A 17,709-nucleotide genomic window follows, 5' to 3' on the forward strand; every position below is an offset into this window, starting at 1 on the left:
TGAAGGTAGAAAGGAGAATCTGACATTTCAGCACTGATACCTGTAAAACCCACAATAACAAAGATGTCTGAATTGTTTGGAGGACTGTGGACTTCATGGGTCATGAAAAGTCTAGTGGATGTTATCTGTTGCAAGGCCTTTTACATTTCCAGGCTTGCAAGCACCTGCCTTCTTAATGTGATGAGCAAAGTTCTTACCTCACTCTGGACATCACTGGAGCGTTTGGCATGAGAGATCTGCACAGTGTCAGGAGGCAGGAGGTAACCAGTGGCTTTCTCCTTCTCCCAGCTTTCCTTGTATAGACTCTGTGCAAAATTAAAGTGAAGAGGAATTCAACACTACTGTAATGATAATAAATGCCATATATATAACCTATATTAAAGTGTAAGGATGACGTCTTCATTTAGCATGTTCTTAATAAGGTAAATTTTTCTTGAAAGAGTTATGAATGTGAGTAGAAACTGTCAGGGAGAGGTCACATACCTGGTTGAGAATTCTGGCTGCCTCTCGGGCCATATCCAGCTGTGGTGTGTCCGTTAGAGTATAATTTGTCTTGGCCTCATTCCATTCTTTGTGGTATTTAATCTAGAACAGAGAAAAAAATGATTGCCTTGCAGCACCATCAGAAAATTGGGAAAACATAACACCAATCCTCTATTTTATGCATGAAATAATGTATAAAACCTTGAACTGGCAAGGCTGTTAGACGTGACACATTAAATATATATCCAAATGGGTATTTTTTTAAAAAAGGAGACCATACAAGACAAGAAATGACAAAATTTCTCAGAGAAAATTTTGAAAACTTGTTCCAAGGCAGCTGGATGGACAGGGAGGAATCTTCAGAAGTCACAGTTCATCTTTATGTCATATGCTCACAGATTCCCACAGTCTGATCAAGAATTCTTCTGCATTTTTTTTCAAGATAAAAGAAATATCCTTTTAAAGATAAAATCCCACCATGTAAATATATAGAGCAAGTTAACAGCCCAAAAACATGATAGCAAACTTACATCACTAAGAATTTCAGTGCCTTTCTTTGCTGTGACATAATCAACTCTGTCCGTCACTGCGGTAAATGGAAGAGTTTCAGCTTTTGTACGGTACTTTCTCTATACAAGAGAAAAGATGAACAGTCAGATTATACTGGGATATTTTATAGCTAACACAGCAATTCTGAATCCATAGGCAAGACAAGAAAGTTTAGATGGAAAGAAAAACTCTCCACACACAACAAAGACTGTGGAAATACTCCAGTTCTATTTTTTATTTGAGAAAATTTCAATGCATTTAACCATTAAAAATACTGTAAATTACAAATACCCTTAAGAAAATTTTAGTATGGAAAAACATTTTGTTACCTCATTCAAGAGATCTCCAGCGTATTTGACATGGTTGAGTCCAACTGAATCATTTGGCAGCCATCCAATCCCCCGCAGCCACTCTAAATCAGCTTTGTAAACAGCCTGGGAAAACAAAATTGGGTCCATGCTGTTAGCTACAGCTCCCTGTACATTCCAGCACGATTCAGAAATAACAGCACTTCCATTCATTTAAAGGACAGCAGTAATTCCAACGTGAGCACTACATCTGAATTCATCACACTTCAAACTTGGTAATACGGAACAGCGGCACATACTTTGCATTCCTAATAAAGAGCAAAGCCACTTCACTGAATTCAGCAGAAGATTCCCACTCCCTAGAGCAGAAGCGGACTAATACAGTAATAAGTTAATTTTTCATGTTGACTTACATCACTCTGAAGATCGTAGGCTTTCTTAGCGTGTATGACATCGTTCTGGTCTGGAAGACAGATCCACTGCCGCAAGTAGTGCCGGTAATCAACGTCACTGACCAGAGACTGCCCGTGTTTGGCTGACAGGATGGACAGCATGTCCACTGGGAGGTGGCACTGCGTCTTCCACTTGGCAAAGTGTTTCTTGTACTCTAGTTCACTCTGAACTTTGCCTATTCCAAGGGCAAACCCAATTTTCGTATCTGCTTTTGCATTGGGAACTCCAACATAATGTCCTTTTTGCTTCTCGTGTTCCAGCTTGTATTTATACTGGGTAAAGGGCAAAGACCACCATTACTAACAGTTACCACAAAATAGCTCTTAAAGCACGTGAAGAGCTAGATGCCTCTTTTGGCACTTACATCACTAGCAATTTCTCTAGAAGCTTTGGCTGCCTTGATTGGGATTGCGTCTGCTCTCAAATCATAACTCTTCTTCACCTCATCCCAAGATTCTTTATACAGTTTCTGAAAAGACAGCAAAATGTCACACATAGGCTAAATACTCCAGAGTTTCCCATTAGAGAAATACATAGTTTACTGTCATTTGTTCGCTGAAATACCGTGAGAATGTCTTGTGCCTCACTCCTGCTCCTTACCGTAAGCACTGCTGCAAACCTCACTGCCTTTCACACACGTACAGCACCTGCAACACCAGCTCTGCAACCTCCTCTGCATGGAGGGGTGTTGGTAAAAGTTTAGAAAATATTTCTTTGCCTAGGGTTCTCGTCCACTGCAACAAAATATTTTCTCAAAGGTGCATGATATTAATCATTTTTTAAGAGCTGTGTGCAAGCATTTATTTAAAAATATCTAAATACTTTAATAACTAATCAGTAGAGGGAAGGGAATGTTGCCAAGTCCTGTATGAGGACAGACTTTAATGAGATTCATGTGACTTAGTCTTTCTAAGTAGCATCTTAGAACATTAAAATTCACAGGACAGACATACTACTATATAGAAATGTAGAAAACAGAATGATAAGCATACCTGGCTATAATTAGCAGCGTTAGCCCTGGCTAGGTTGATTTCAGGTGTGTCTGGCATAATATGGACCATAGTCTTGTCCTTTTCCCAGGCTTCTTTGTATTTTGGCTGTTAAAATAATTCATTTTATGATATTGTAATTGTGGAATTTCACTTGTCAGTAACATAAAATTCCATTAAAAACTCCTGAATTACCATCTCTAAAAAATAAAATGTCTGGAAAAGCTTTAAACTTGACTTAAAATCTCAGTGATCAATTTTATATTTTAGCTGTGAGATTTCTCTTTAACTGTTTCTAGCCTCAAAATAACTTTAAGAAAATTGTAACGTACAATGCTGAGTTGCTCAGCATTGGTTTTCGCTAGAACGACCTCTGGAGAATCAACAATGCTGGTGTATTTCACGCTGTCGATGGGGGTACGATACACATTGTCACTCAGGAGATCCTGGGCAGCCTTCACTCTCTTGACCTCCGGAGAGTCGTTAGGCAGCCAGCCAATTCCACGCAGCCATTCTAGGTCTGACTTATAGACCACCTATATGAGACAGTCAGAAAAGGAAAACACTGTGTTTGAAATGACCGCCTTAATTATTTTAAATGATACAAGAGCAGAAAATGCCAAATTAGCTAGAGCTAGATTAACCCTTTTTAGATACACGAGATGTTCAGTGCTGTGAGTAAAATACAATCTGGGAACCAGGTTTTAAGTATTGCATTTCTTAAACAATACATTCTAAACCTTGTGAAGTTAAATGAAGGGGAAACAACTGAACAGAACTATCGTGATGAGTATTAAGATCTTAAGAGTGTCCTTGTCCTCTCAAAAATACTTATTCCTCTAGTCACTTCAACGATTTACAAGTCCAAACAAAAACCCCGATCTGTCCACCACAAAACTTCACAAAAAGTAGAAGAAAAAAGGTGATAGAGGTAACGAGGACTAGAGCTAACTGGCATAACGCCTGAAGCAGTATCATTATTTAAGCTTTAATTAAGCAGATCCTTCAGCAAGGAACTTGAATCTCACCTCCAAAGCTCATAACTGAACCAGAGGAAGAATGACTGATGTTGAATGATAAGCCACAAAGCCAAGTCAGGAAATCAGCTGCACTGACTCCTCCTGCTTTGCAATCAGCCACTAAAATATCTTACCTGCTTTCTTACATAGTTTTCTTGCAATTAAATAAGTTTTCAAGTTGACTCTGATAAGCGGGAGTAAGAAAAGCCACCTGATTCTAAAGCAGCAAACAGATGTTATTCCCTAAGTCCCATCAAAGTAAGAAATACAATCCTTCATCCTCTCCAAATCACAGTACTCCAAAAGCTGATGTAACACAGCAGATACCAACTAAGGCTTTGAAAAAATTCAGAGGTAGTACCAATACTTTTTAAAGGATGAAAAAGAGAAAATAAAAGCAGTAACACAAAATATCTGAAGAAAACAGTCTAAAGTCTTTGTGATTGTATAAAATCAAACCACAAAAATAAGGCTATAATGTATTAAATAGCAAGAGCAGCATCTCTTATACCAGATCTGTACACATACATCACTCTGGAGGTCGTAGGCCTTCCTGGCGTGGATCACGTCGTTCTGGTCGGGCAGGCAGATCCACTGGTGAAGGTACTGGCGGTAGTCCACATCGCTCACCAGGCCCTGGCACTCCTTGGCCGCCTGCAGCGACATCGCGTCCACCGGGATGTGCACCTGGGCCTTGGAATCGTGGTACGCCTTCTTGTAGAGGCGCTCGTTCTGCAGCTGCATGGCCCGCGCCGCCAGCACCAGTTTGGGGTCATCCTTGGCAGATGGGCACCCGATGTAGTGGCCTTTCTCCTTCTCGTGCGTTTCCTTGTATTTGTACTACAAGTGCAGAAACAACGTAAGCAGCCACACTTCGCTCACCTGAGAGTGACTAACAAATCAAAGCCTTTCAGCTTCCTAAGCTGTCAGCCCTTTGATCTGAACTTCACTGAGTTCTGCTGAGCCGGACACAGGCAGGGGCAGACCCAGCAAGCACACGACAAGGAGACTGTACCTCACTAGCGATGTCTCTGGAAGCCTTGGCGTGTTTGATGGGAATGGCATCAGCTCTTATGTCATAGCTTTTCGCCTTGGCCTCATCCCAGGCCTTCTGATAATGTTTCTGCGAAGAAAATTAATCACCCTTGTTACATGTCATCAACATTCTCTGGTACAAATACCTTTTCTTAGTATACACTCTAGAAGAGCAATTATCATAATATAATTTCATAATATTTCACACAGACAATTATTTTATTGTCTTACATTGCTGATGTTGAGAGCATTGGCTTTGGACTGCAGCATTACAGGGGTATCGGAAGGTATGGAAATCTGCGTCTTATCTTTATCCCAGGTTTCACGATACAAGCGCTAAGGAGAAAGGAAGCAGAATAACATTTCACTACAGTGTCAACATGGGAAAAAACGCACCAACAGTATTCTGTGGTCATTCTGATTTGAATTAGTTGCCAATTAGTCCTTCCCATGGTAGAAATTCTAGTTTCTACCATGAGAAAAATAAATGCCATCACATAAATGAGAAGTAAGTGAAAGGTAAGCTTACGTCACTGAGCTGCAAAGCATTGATCTTGGCCTGGACAACGTCTGGCGCATCAGTAATGCTGGTGAACTTCAACTCGTCCGGCCGTGTGCGGTACAACCTGTCATTCAGGATTTCCTGGGCTTTCTTTGCTTTCACCACATCCACAGAACCTTCTGTCAACCAGCCGATGCCGCGCAACCATTCCAGGTCTGACTTGTACACATTCTACAAAAAAAAAACCCCCAAGGGTTATTGACATTGCAGCAGCAACTCTCCATTCAGAGAAGTTTTGTACGAGGTTTTCCCCAAGCTCCTTCGCTTCCAGTCCCACAGCAAGCAGTCAATGAGACTGCAGTGTACCAGGTCCTTCCCACACACAGCTAAACCCCTGCTTCGCATAGCAAAGAAATTACTGGTTTTTTAAAGATACTTCCTACCTGCAGACCAGTAGTGTAATCTGCAGGCAAACATTCTGCAGCAAACCAAAACCCAGCAGAAATATATGTTACGTTTCCCTTCCATGTGAAGTGCCCAGAATCCGGCCCGCAAGCTGAAAACACTACTGATCTGGAAGGGATCATCCAGATGAATTCAAATAAACACACCAGGGCTCACTGCAGGCTCATGACCATGCACTTGAAAGGACATTTGCCCCGTCACTAACAAGCAGAGCCTCACATGCCTGCCATGAAGCTTTGCTACAGTTACTCACATCACTCTGGAGGTCGTAGGCCTTCCTGGCGTGGATCACGTCGTTCTGGTCGGGCAGGCAGGTCCACTGGTGAAGGTACTGGCGGTAGTCCACATCGCTCACCAGGCCCTGGCACTCCTTGGCCGCCTGCAGCGACATCGCGTCCACCGGGATGTGCACCTGGGCCTTGGAATCGTGGTACGCCTTCTTGTAGAGGCGCTCGTTCTGCAGCTGCATGGCCCGCGCCGCCAGCGCCAGTTTGGGGTCATCCTTGGCAGACGGGCACCCGATGTAGTGGCCTTTCTCCTTCTCGTGCGTTTCCTTGTATTTGTACTACAAGTGCAAAAAGAAGTATTAAAAGAAATAGCGAATCTGGGATTGATTTCCCATAATTTCTTATTGCTACTATCAAAAATATATTTTTTAATGTTATGAAATATACTCAATTAGAGTTCAGAAATGCTTAACGCATTCTTTTCTCACAGCTTTTGCTGATTTTTATTCCATAGCCGCTGTTTATTTTTATCGTAGTCTATTATTTTCTAATATCTGCTTATTGTCAGGATTTATAATTCAGTGTTCCTTTTGGAAACTGTTACCCATTTTCTTTCTGCAGTGAATTCTTTGTTAGTGGGCTTCCAAGATAAATCTGATACGCTGCGGTTGTGTTGTACCTAGTTCATTTCTTCATTCTTGTTTCTCAAACTAACTGAAAATAAATGGAAAGGAAGAACATACATCACTCGCAATATCTCTTGATGCCTTTGCACTTCGGATTGGAATTGCATCAGCTCTCATGTCATAACCCTTCTTTTTGGCCTCTTCCCAGGCTTGCGTATAAAGTTTCTGCACAGAAGAAGACAGAAAATGGCTTCTCAGTATTCTGAGTGACAGAATTTCTACATTTCATCATTTTTTCTTAAAATGTTAATGAATGCGTGTGTTAGAAGATCTTTACGGTTAAAGAAATGCTTACTTAATTTCTGGATTTCCATTACTTTAGTAAACGTTTAAATGTTCTTACATTGCTAACGTTAGCTGCGTTGGCCTTCGCTAACAAAATTGTTGGCGTATCAGGCATGACATGAATTGACTTTTTGTCCGCGTCCCAGGCTTCTGTGTACAAACGCTAGGAGAGAGGAAAACACAGTCCTTTAAAAGCTTCTCTATGTGTGTCATGATGGAAAGAGTGCAAATTGGAAAGCAGGAGTTATCAAAAATATATCCATGACATAAAGGAAAAGTAATCTTGAAGCAGAACAAGATATATATATTAGCAAACTAATACATTTGTCCAAAAAAGCATTTTAGAAACTGCAAATTCAAGCAACCTTTAAACACCCTGCCATAGTAAAGCTTCTCACTGAGCAGCTCAAGAAGGAAATTTTGTCCTTTCTCACTATTTTTCCTCAATTGGCAGAGCAACCGATTGATTTAAGATTGATGTAGAAGGAAAACTGTATTCAGTCTTCTGCCACATCTGTACGAGCTGTCTGACTGATGTTTCTTACTAAAGCTCAGGAGTAGGCACTTTGTGACTTCCATCCCTCAGGCCTGAGCTAAATTGCAGAAGCTTCACTTGCAGAGAACATAAGCTGTTTTCTCAGACGTTGTTCATCACGCAGTGGGACATTCAGTCAACAATACATCACTACAGCAGCTGCAGTAAAAGCCTCAATATTCTGCTCCATCCCATCTTACAGCCACATCTGGACATCCCTCACACTTGCCAGAACATCATTTCTGCAGATTTCACACTATTGTCTAAGAACTGGCCAAAAAATCGGCCTGTTCTGCCTGAGATGAGTTGTGTATAGTGAAACAGCATTAACCAAAGAGAAAAAACATATCAAACAAACACCTAAAAATAAGATTTCAGCTGTGATGGAAGAGGGAAATTTAGTAAAATTTCTAGTATTACTATTGAAAAATATGTGATTTTGGCAATTTTTTTTTCTGGCCATTTTTCCTAAGTGTTCAGTTCAGACAGAGCGCTGAGATAAGAGCTTTCCTGTGCAAAGGCTGAATTTGGACATTCATTTTCTCTAAGTGCACAAAGTGTTTAGTCTTATTTTGTATTTTTCACCCCATGAACAAGTTCTATAATACCAGTGGTTTTGAGAAAATAAAAGAAACCTCACCTTGTTCATTATCTCAGCATTTTGCTTGGCTAAGACCATGGCCAAAGAATCTGTCACACTAGTAAATTTAATTTGGTCTGGTGGCTGCCGATACTTCCTGTCACTCAGGATTTCTCCAGCTTTCTTTGCTTTCTCAACATCCATGGAACCAATAGGAACCCATCCAATACCTCTCAGCCATTCCAGGTCGGATTTATAAACAGCCTGAAATAATTGAACGTTCGTTATACGTGTGCAAATGTGATCAAATATTATAATAATTATAAATAAGCATGTCTTAGTCTATAAAACAATCGTATATATTTCTGCATAGTAGCAGGATATGGCTTGGAAAGGGATGGTTATTTCTGAAGATTTAGTAAAATAACTATTAAATAACAAAAGGAACAGAGTTATTGAAGAGCTCCACAAACACAAGAGTTAACACACAAATTACACCCTAAACTACGTACTGAGAAAAAAAGATTAAACATACATTTGATGACAGAACATTAAACATTTCACCTCCATCAACATGTGTGATGCGAGCGACTACGGCATATTATGTATCTTTTAAAAATTACACCATACAAGACCCAGTATTTTAATGATGTATTACGAATTTAGTGATTTACTCACGTCGCTCTGTAGATCGTAGGCCTTCTTGGCATGGATAACATCGTTCTGGTCCGGCAGACAGATCCACTGATGCAGATAGTGGCGGTAATCAATGTCGCTGACCAACCCTTGGCATTTCTTGGCCAACACGATGCCCAGCATGTCCACGGGGCTACTGAAGTGTGTCTTGGTCTTCTCAAAGGCTTTCTTGTACTCCCTGTCACTCTGGATCTTGGCCACGTGCATCGACCACACCATCTTCGGATCATCCTCTATGTTACGGGCCCCGATGTGGTGGCCGAGCTGCTTGCGATAGCCTTCCTTATACTTGTACTGAAATAAAGTATATTCATATTCACACAGTATATTCGTAAATTAACAAGTAATTCACACAGTTTAACATAGTAATTAATATTTTGTTTAGAGAAATATATGATTTAGATCTTTCTACTGTTCTACTAATTTTCACATAAAAAGGCTTTCTGCTACAGATATCATTATCTCTGATATTTTATATATCACCCTTTCAATTAACCATTTAATGTCACATACTTAATAACAAGTTTGATATTCCATATTCTTTTAACTTTAAAATGTAAAGATTAACTTGTTTTAAAAGCTTATTACAAAAGATCTTGCTGATGATAGTTTGAGTTGGTCTTAATATGAATAGTTTAAACATCAATCTGGATAGAAAAATGAGAAGCACAGAAAACTCTCATCCTGTGTCTCTTAGTGATGTTTCCTTATCCCAGAAGCAAAATAGTCTGTCATACTCTCTGCGTTATTTTCTTGTTTTTCTATTCAGAGATCTTGAATTTCAATATGATACTTCAACAAAACAATTTTTTCCTCAGGGAAAGACAACAATTGAGAACTTTTAGAACTGATTTACTAACATATATTTTGGGGAGTGATTTGCAAGTATTTCAATCACTGGATTTCAGTGTTCTCTATTCTATAAACTTGAGGTATTACAACAACGAACAATGGAAGAAACATTCTGATTCTTTTCCGTTCCCAAATCCATAGAGACGTGATAAAGAAAGCTGCTTACATCACTGGCGATCTCTCTGGAGGCTTTGGCAGCTTGAATAGGAATGGCATCAAAACGCAAATCATGACCCTTCTTCTTTGATTCCTCCAAAGCCAGTTTGTACATTTTCTGTGAGAAAAACATTCACATTCTTGTTTCAAAAACAAAATTACACTTCAGTAAAGTACATCTGTCTAATGTAACAAATTAAATCCCTATGTAATACTATTAACGTTCAAACAACTTAAATATCTGAATACAGCTCTGTCCACTCTAGAAAATAAAACTATGGAGATTTCAAAGGTCTTGTTAATTGTATTGTAGATGCTTGGAAACTGGAAATCATTTAGGGAAGGCAAAGAAAGGAATATTCTAAAAGTTAGATTCTTTATTTCCATACCCTGCTATAGAAATTTCTTGTTTATGGCAGATAATGTATTTTAAAAGCCCAATTAGATACCCAGGAGGTAAATTATAGCAAAAGAACAACTCTGATTTTAGCAGTGGAGCTGTCAATTTGTGAAACTAAACAACTTGACAATATAATAATATTAATTAAAACTCAGAGATTACAAAATTGTACTTGTGAGAAATCCTTTCATTCTCTCACCTCCTCAGTTTTACTCACCTGACTGTAGTTTAATTGGTTTTGTTTAGCCAGCAGGATTTCTGGTGTGTCAGGCATGACATGAACCATGGTCTTATCTTTATTCCACGCTTCAGTGTATAAACGCTAAGAAAGAATAAAGCAGAGATTAATATTGCATTCCAAAACAAGTTAATACCTCATTAATTGGTTAAAACACGTAGTAGGTAAAATTATAGGACATAGAGCGTGGATAAATGGTTATGTATTTGATCAGGTAGCAATATCATTATCAAAAAGACAATTTATCTGAAGAAATTTAACAACACTTAGAAAACTGCCAGATTACTTAAGAACAATGAATAAACGAAAGCATTATTACTGCTCACCGCACAGACATGTCAAATAAAAGATTAAAATTCAATATGCAGAATATCATGACAAAGCTGACTCTTCCACTACACTGTCTAACAGTTTTGACTGAAGTAAACAGAGGACACATTTGAAAATACAGTGTCTCCAAACTTCAGCATTACACGTGATCATCATATTTCTAGACGTGTCTCCAGGGTTTAGGCAGAGGCTGCTGATGTGTCATCTGATCGAGTCAAGACTCACCTTGTTCATCGTCTCTGCGTTCTGCTTGGCTAAGACCATCTCCACAGAATCAGGGACACTGGTAAATTTGATTGTGTCCGGATGCTGACGGTAGATTTTATCACTCAAGATCTCTCCTGCCTTCTTGGCTTTTTCAACCTCCAAGGAACCAATTGGGACCCAACCAATGCCCCGCAGCCATTCCAGGTCAGACTTGTAGCAGTTCTATTCCAAAAAAAATACACATTATTCTAATAATAATGATGCAATTCACCTGATGCATCTTTGCACAGTTCAGTAACATCATTATCAACTTTTAATTCAAATAAATTCAAAATCCTGAAGAAAATCTTCAAAAACTAAGTGCATTTCATCTACATTAAGGGTGAAACCATTATCCAAGTTTCACAGAATGGCAAATGATAAACAGCCCAAATTCTGCAATTACAGAATTTAATTTAAATATCAATTAGTTACTATATCTTATTGGAAATATGAGTTTCAATTAGCCATAAAACTTAAAAATATATGTTCCAAATCTGGTTTTATTACATTGGTATGTGATGGCCTGGCCCAATGTTAACTACATTCCTCACCAAAAATTAAATCAAAATGAGCTTACATCGCTCTGCAGATCGTAGGCCTTCCTGGCATGGATAACATCGTTCTGGTCCGGCAGACAGATCCACTGGTGCAGATAGTGGCGGTAATCAATGTCACTGACCAACCCTTGGCATTTCTTGGCCAGCACGATGCCCAGCATGTCCACGGGGCTACTGAAGTGCGTCTTGGTCTTCTCAAAGGCTTTCTTGTACTCCCTGTCACTCTGGATCTTGGCCACGTGCATCGACCACACCATCTTCGGATCATCCTCTATGTTACGGGCCCCGATGTGGTGGCCGAGCTGCTTGCGATAGCCTTCCTTATACTTGTACTGAAATATAAATCAAGATATTAAATTTCTATATCACTTCCAATATCAGCTACTCATATTAAATATTTCCAATAATAAATGCTCCAAATCTCTCTGTTAGCTACAGCCAAAGAAAGCAAACTCTCAAAGCAATTCTGGGGCTGATAACGTGGATTCCCAGCTTATTTGTTTTTTTTGAGATTTGAATTAGTATGCTAAATAGAGATTTTTAAATAAGTTTTTTTATAAAATAGAAACCTATTTACTAATATTAGTGAGAAGTACTCCTCTACTTATTAAATATAATTAATCCTTACTAAATAAAATGATACACATACTATGGATATTTAATTAGAGATAAAGGTTTATGAGCTGTAAAATAAACATAATAGCAGGTTCATAATGCACTTGTTCTCAACATTAAATTTTTACAATTAAGTCTTTGAACATATATAAAATTTTCTTCCAAAAATCTATTACTTGAAATCACATTTTAATTGGAACCCCCTGTACAGAATCCAGCTGACGACTTCTAGGTGTCAGAAGTCGCATGTCACCACACAAAGGAACAAAAAGGCAGTTTCTTACATCACTGGCAATCTGCCTGGACGCTTTGGCAGCTTGGATGGGGATCGCATCACTCCTCAAATCATAGCCTTTCTTTTTTTCTTCTTCCATGGCCTGTTTGTAGAGTTTCTAGGTGAAGAATTAACAAAGGGATTAATGTGAGTACATTCCAGAGATTACATTCTATGCCAAACTGCTTGTAAATAGAAGAGATTTTAAAAACTGTGTTACGATTTATTCTAACCCAGCTTTATTTCACTTTCTTAACTCAAAGCCAGATCAGTAGCTGATACAACTTCATATCAAAGGACGATCTTTGTTAAATACATTAGCTAACCATTATTTCCTTTCAATATTTTCGATAACATAAGATTGACTACAATTTTAAACTATTCTTCTGTACGAGTGGCGTCAAACTTCCTTTTTAGAGCCATCTGGTGCTGGTTGTGAATTTATTTGCCTTAAACTAACATTGAACACTGGGATCACTGCTCTTTAGAATTGTGCTGGACATTACCTTTTTGGGATTTCCAGTGTTGGAATTAATCTATGTTGTCCTTTCCCAACAACACGCACACTGACAGACATTACTCCCAAAAATTCACTAGAAACACAATTTCTCGTGGAATTTATTCTCAGTAGTGCTCACTGTTGTGTGCATGCACTACTCTACAAATATCCAAATGACGTTTTAAAGTCACAATTTTGAGGGGCAGACATTGGGGGTTATTTAAAGAAATTGATGGTATCTGGATTAGGTTTATCAGAATAGTGATGACCCAGCCCTCGAACAGAGCAGTTCCATTGGGAGAGCTCACACACTCACCAAACTGTAGTTCTGGCTGTTCTGTTTTGCCAGGATGATTTCAGGTGTGTCCGGCATTACGTGGATTTGTGTCTTGTCTTTCTCCCAGGCCTCAGTATACAAACGCTGCAGGAGAAATAATATATGTTAAAGGAGGGAAAAATGGTGACACTTGGAGATCTCCTAAAACAGAAGAATTACAGATCTGTACTCCAGGTTCAGTCTAAAAAAATCCTTATTGCTTGTATAGCAATGAGATTTTTTATATTCATTCCTCTACATACTTAATGTCCAGGTTAAGAATTAGTAACAGAGAAAGAATTCTGAAAAAAAAAAAGCAGTTTAGAAATAAGGCTAAAATGCTAATTAGAAACGCAGAGATTTAAACTCTAAGAAAATGGCCTGTTTGAAAGAAGAAAAGGCTTTATTGACATAAACAGGATTGAGATCAGGGCCACAGATTCAGAAAAACTCATTTTAAGTACTATGCTGAATTGTTTAAAATATGGATGTTTCAAGGACTGACCTAAACCAAGTAGTTTATCAATTATGAGATTACTAGATAAACTTGGTAAATTATTAGATTTCTTAAACAAATCACTATATTAAAAATTAGTGGAACTTCGGTAGCACATTACTAGATAAACAGTAGAGTAAGTGGAAAGCTTCACAACCGATAACTCCAATTTTACTCCGTAACTTGGAAGACATTCTTGTATTAGTATTTGCTGAAAATAAATTATCTGTTGATGGCCAAGAATATAACTTGCACTTTTAAACCCTCGCTGTGCTGAAATCTCACACAGCAACCACACATCTGTACTTCTAGACGTGTCTCCAGGGTTTAGGCAGAGGCTGCTGATGTGTCATCTGATCGAGTCAAGACTCACCTTGTTCATCGTCTCTGCGTTCTGCTTGGCTAAGACCATCTCCACAGAATCAGGGACACTGGTAAATTTGATTGTGTCCGGATGCTGACGGTAGATTTTATCACTCAAGATCTCTCCTGCCTTCTTGGCTTTTTCAACCTCCAAGGACCCAATTGGGACCCAACCAATGCCCCGCAGCCATTCCAGGTCAGACTTGTAGCAGTTCTATTACAAAATACAAAGAGAGCTGTCTCATTAATATTGCCAGTTAACCATTTCATGTATACCATGCAATTAATGCTTACTTTCTGTAAGTTACCTTCCTCCTAGTTCAATCTGCAAACAATCTCTGAAAGCAGCCTACATTCAGCCCCTGTATCTGTCTTCAAGAGTTATCATGCACCCAACAACATGCTGGGGAACAGTCAAAGACTAATGGGACTAAAACAAAACCCTCAAAGTCAGTATAAGCTTTTCCTCTAACTTGTATCCCCAACAAATAGATGGTCACACACTAAGAACAGCAGGTCTTAATTTAAAACGTTTTCTCGAATACAGCACAAAGGAATTCTCTCTAAAATCACGCAACCAAAAAAAAAGTGAGAGTAGGCAATTTCCTCTTCATATGCAGCTAATCTGCATATAAAGGCATTAAGATTATTACGAAGGATTACATGCAGCTAACTACTATTCGTCTAACTGATTAGCTGTATACAAACTTTCTTCATATCCAAACTTCCTTACACACGGATTCATTTCCTCCTAAAAATATTATGAATTTGCTTGGAAGAGGTGAAGAAAAACACAATGTGACAAAATACTATATGAGAGAGACAGTTCAAGCAGCTCCGATAGTTTATATTCCAAGGAAATTACATAGAGTTGGGAACTCCAACGCTTATCAGCAAGTACTCACGTCGCTCTGTAGATCGTAGGCCTTCCTGGCATGGATAACATCGTTCTGGTCCGGCAGACAGATCCACTGATGCAGATAGTGGCGGTAATCAATGTCGCTGACCAGCTCTTGACATTTCTTGGCCAACACGATGCCCAGCATGTCCACGGGGCTACTGAAGTGTGTCTTGGTCTTCTCAAAGGCTTTCTTGTACTCCCTGTCACTCTGGATCTTGGCCATGTGCATCGACCACACCATCTTCGGATCATCCTCTATGTTACGGGCCCCGATGTGGTGGCCGAGCTGCTTGCGATAGCCTTCCTTATACTTGTACTATAAGAAAAACAAATGTTGAGTTTCAGTTGAGTTTTCTTTCATTCCCAGCAGCTCCTGTGGCACAACCTCCAGACAACTTAGTTTCTAAAACCAGAGACCTCAGAGTGAGAAAGTATTCAGCTGATGGCAACTGCAGTGGTCAGATACGAAAGGATTCATACAATACTAACTACCTGATATGACCTCCACCTTTTCGAGGACGCTCCCTGGCCTTCATATTAAGAGCAACTAGTCAGTAACTGATAGTAAAAGAAGTCTGCAAGTTATGGCAGCAATAGGAAAGTGCGAAAGTTCAATAAATATCCCTGACATAAAGAATTAATTAGTGACCTGCAAGCATAGCCAAATAAACTTCTATTCAATCTATTCAGAAGACAAAAACTGGAAGAATATACTTACAGACTTAGAACTCTAAATAGATACACCAAACACATATTTAAAAAATTGATATTAATACCCAATAATAAGAACAATAAAATATTCATTTTTATACTGCCTTTCTTTTTACACCAATCTAGGTTTGGGTTTTTTTTCCTCATGTCCAGCTCTGCTGTGGAGCTGCAACACCAGGGACATGCAGACCGGCAGCACTGAGGGCAGCACAACACCTCCAGAGTCCAGCCTGATGCACGACGTGATGCTGCCACAAGCTCAGCAGGACACTGCTTTGCATTGTGTCCATCACCCAGCTGCTACAGTTACTGTCTACACACTATCTACAAACTCCCTCACAACACCCAACACCCATAACATGCAGGGACAGCTACACAATGAACCTGCAGAACCCACACATTTACAGACCAGCAGAATGGTTATGACAGGTAAGAAATGTGTTCATCTCTCCCCTATTCATCTAAGGCTGCAAACCTGGGCTTTAACTATAAGCACCTGGAAACCATCCAACACTGTTTACCACCAAGGGCTCCTCCGTACTTACATCACTCGCAATGTCTCTGGAAGCTTTAGCAGACTTGATGGGAATGGCATCTGCCCGCATGTCGTAGCCCTTCTTCTTCTCTTCCTCCATCGCAAGCTTGTACAGTTTCTGAAAGAAAAACAAGCGTTCCCCTCAAGCAACACTTCTGCCCAGGACACAGCAGCAGCCAGGGATGGACACTTCACCCCAGCTCAACCACCTACCTCACTGAAGTTCACTCTGTTCTGCTGGGCTTGCAAAATACCAGGTGTATCTGGCATAATGTGGATACTGGTTTTGTCTTTCTCCCAGGCTTCTGTGTACGCTCGCTGAAAAAAGGAGAACAGCGTCAAATAAATGTCATGCAAGCGTCAGGTAAGAAACTCCAAGAGCAAACGGGCCCAACAAACTGAAGCAACGGGCCTCTACGTTGCACTGACTCAGGAACACCTTTTCTTGATCCACAACTTTCTAACACTTCACTCTTCTCTTTTCAACAGTGCACCCAATCACTGCTCCAGCCACACTAAAAACAATTTGATCTAAACAAGGAACACAGATCCCTGGTGCAAGAGGATACAACATCCCTCTTGCAAAACCCAGGCCCTGCAAGCAGAGAGCCCAGCGTCCCGGGAAAGGAAGACGCTCCTTTCCAACAGGCTGCACACACACAGAAATCTCACCTGGTTCATAATCTCTGAGTTGTGCTTTGCCAGAACCATGGGCATCGAGTCAGGAAGGCTCGTGAATCTGATGGTGTCCGGGTGCTGCCGATACTTCTTGTCGCTCAGGATCTGGCTCGCCCTCTTGTTCTTCTCATCGTCCAGAGAACCAGCTGGGGACCAGCCGATGCCCCTCAGCCACTGAAGGTCAGACCTGTACACGTTCTGAAAGGACACGAAGGACACAAAGCAGCTCAGCAACCTCCTTGCTCCACACAACCACTCCCCCTACCAAGGGAAGGTCTGACGACCAAAACAGATTGCTCTGTGTCAATCAGCCAGCCAGCACTAAAGAGATTCCTTTTACACTCAGCTCCCCCACAACCTGGCTCCCCCCACCTCAATCAGTATCAGCACGTTAACAAGCAACCCACAAACCCTCCCCAACCATCTGCTTAGTCTTCCTGGGACAGACCTGCCCCATTTGGCTCTTTCCAGCTGCCAGACCCATGGCAACAGCTTATACCTCATCACCTACTGCTCTCATACCATTCGCCACTGCACACATGGCTGGCCTTTGCCAGTTCTTGCTCCTCCAAAATAAAATATTTGACTCTGTTGCCCTTCCCCTGACATCCAGAACTCCAGCCCCCTGCAGCAACGCTCCCCACAAATTGCTCAGGGCAAGACAGGACTCTTCTCTGACCATCAGGCAAGGTCCCTCCCAAACTTCATCCTTATCCGGTCACAACAT

The 17,709-nt window shown here is 40.2% G+C and overlaps 1 protein-coding gene across 10 annotated transcripts in view; it reads right to left on the reverse strand.

The window, feature by feature from the left end:
- The window catches only part of NEB (nebulin), a 115,902-nt gene that overhangs the window by 50,597 nt on the left and 47,596 nt on the right, over positions 1 to 17,709 (reverse strand). For all 10 annotated transcript variants that reach the window (XM_082056708.1, XM_082056714.1, XM_082056713.1 and 7 more), the window contains 28 exons: positions 16,977 to 17,180; positions 16,518 to 16,622; positions 16,315 to 16,422; positions 15,063 to 15,374; positions 14,168 to 14,371; positions 13,299 to 13,403; positions 12,494 to 12,601; positions 11,615 to 11,926; positions 11,014 to 11,217; positions 10,438 to 10,542; positions 9,831 to 9,938; positions 8,795 to 9,106; positions 8,177 to 8,380; positions 7,060 to 7,164; positions 6,774 to 6,881; positions 6,057 to 6,368; positions 5,366 to 5,569; positions 5,068 to 5,172; positions 4,817 to 4,924; positions 4,330 to 4,641; positions 3,115 to 3,318; positions 2,786 to 2,890; positions 2,158 to 2,262; positions 1,754 to 2,065; positions 1,362 to 1,466; positions 1,014 to 1,112; positions 484 to 585; positions 198 to 305 (listed from right to left, as the gene is read on the reverse strand). In XM_082056708.1, coding sequence (XP_081912834.1) covers positions 198 to 305; positions 484 to 585; positions 1,014 to 1,112; positions 1,362 to 1,466; positions 1,754 to 2,065; positions 2,158 to 2,262; positions 2,786 to 2,890; positions 3,115 to 3,318; positions 4,330 to 4,641; positions 4,817 to 4,924; positions 5,068 to 5,172; positions 5,366 to 5,569; positions 6,057 to 6,368; positions 6,774 to 6,881; positions 7,060 to 7,164; positions 8,177 to 8,380; positions 8,795 to 9,106; positions 9,831 to 9,938; positions 10,438 to 10,542; positions 11,014 to 11,217; positions 11,615 to 11,926; positions 12,494 to 12,601; positions 13,299 to 13,403; positions 14,168 to 14,371; positions 15,063 to 15,374; positions 16,315 to 16,422; positions 16,518 to 16,622; positions 16,977 to 17,180 — 4,785 coding nt within the window. The remainder of the gene's footprint in view (positions 1 to 197; positions 306 to 483; positions 586 to 1,013; positions 1,113 to 1,361; positions 1,467 to 1,753; positions 2,066 to 2,157; positions 2,263 to 2,785; positions 2,891 to 3,114; positions 3,319 to 4,329; positions 4,642 to 4,816; positions 4,925 to 5,067; positions 5,173 to 5,365; positions 5,570 to 6,056; positions 6,369 to 6,773; positions 6,882 to 7,059; positions 7,165 to 8,176; positions 8,381 to 8,794; positions 9,107 to 9,830; positions 9,939 to 10,437; positions 10,543 to 11,013; positions 11,218 to 11,614; positions 11,927 to 12,493; positions 12,602 to 13,298; positions 13,404 to 14,167; positions 14,372 to 15,062; positions 15,375 to 16,314; positions 16,423 to 16,517; positions 16,623 to 16,976; positions 17,181 to 17,709) is intronic.

The sequence above is a fragment of the Streptopelia decaocto genome (genome assembly GCF_964273445.1).
Source record: "Streptopelia decaocto genome assembly, chromosome: 6".
NCBI lineage: Eukaryota > Metazoa > Chordata > Aves > Columbiformes > Columbidae > Streptopelia > Streptopelia decaocto.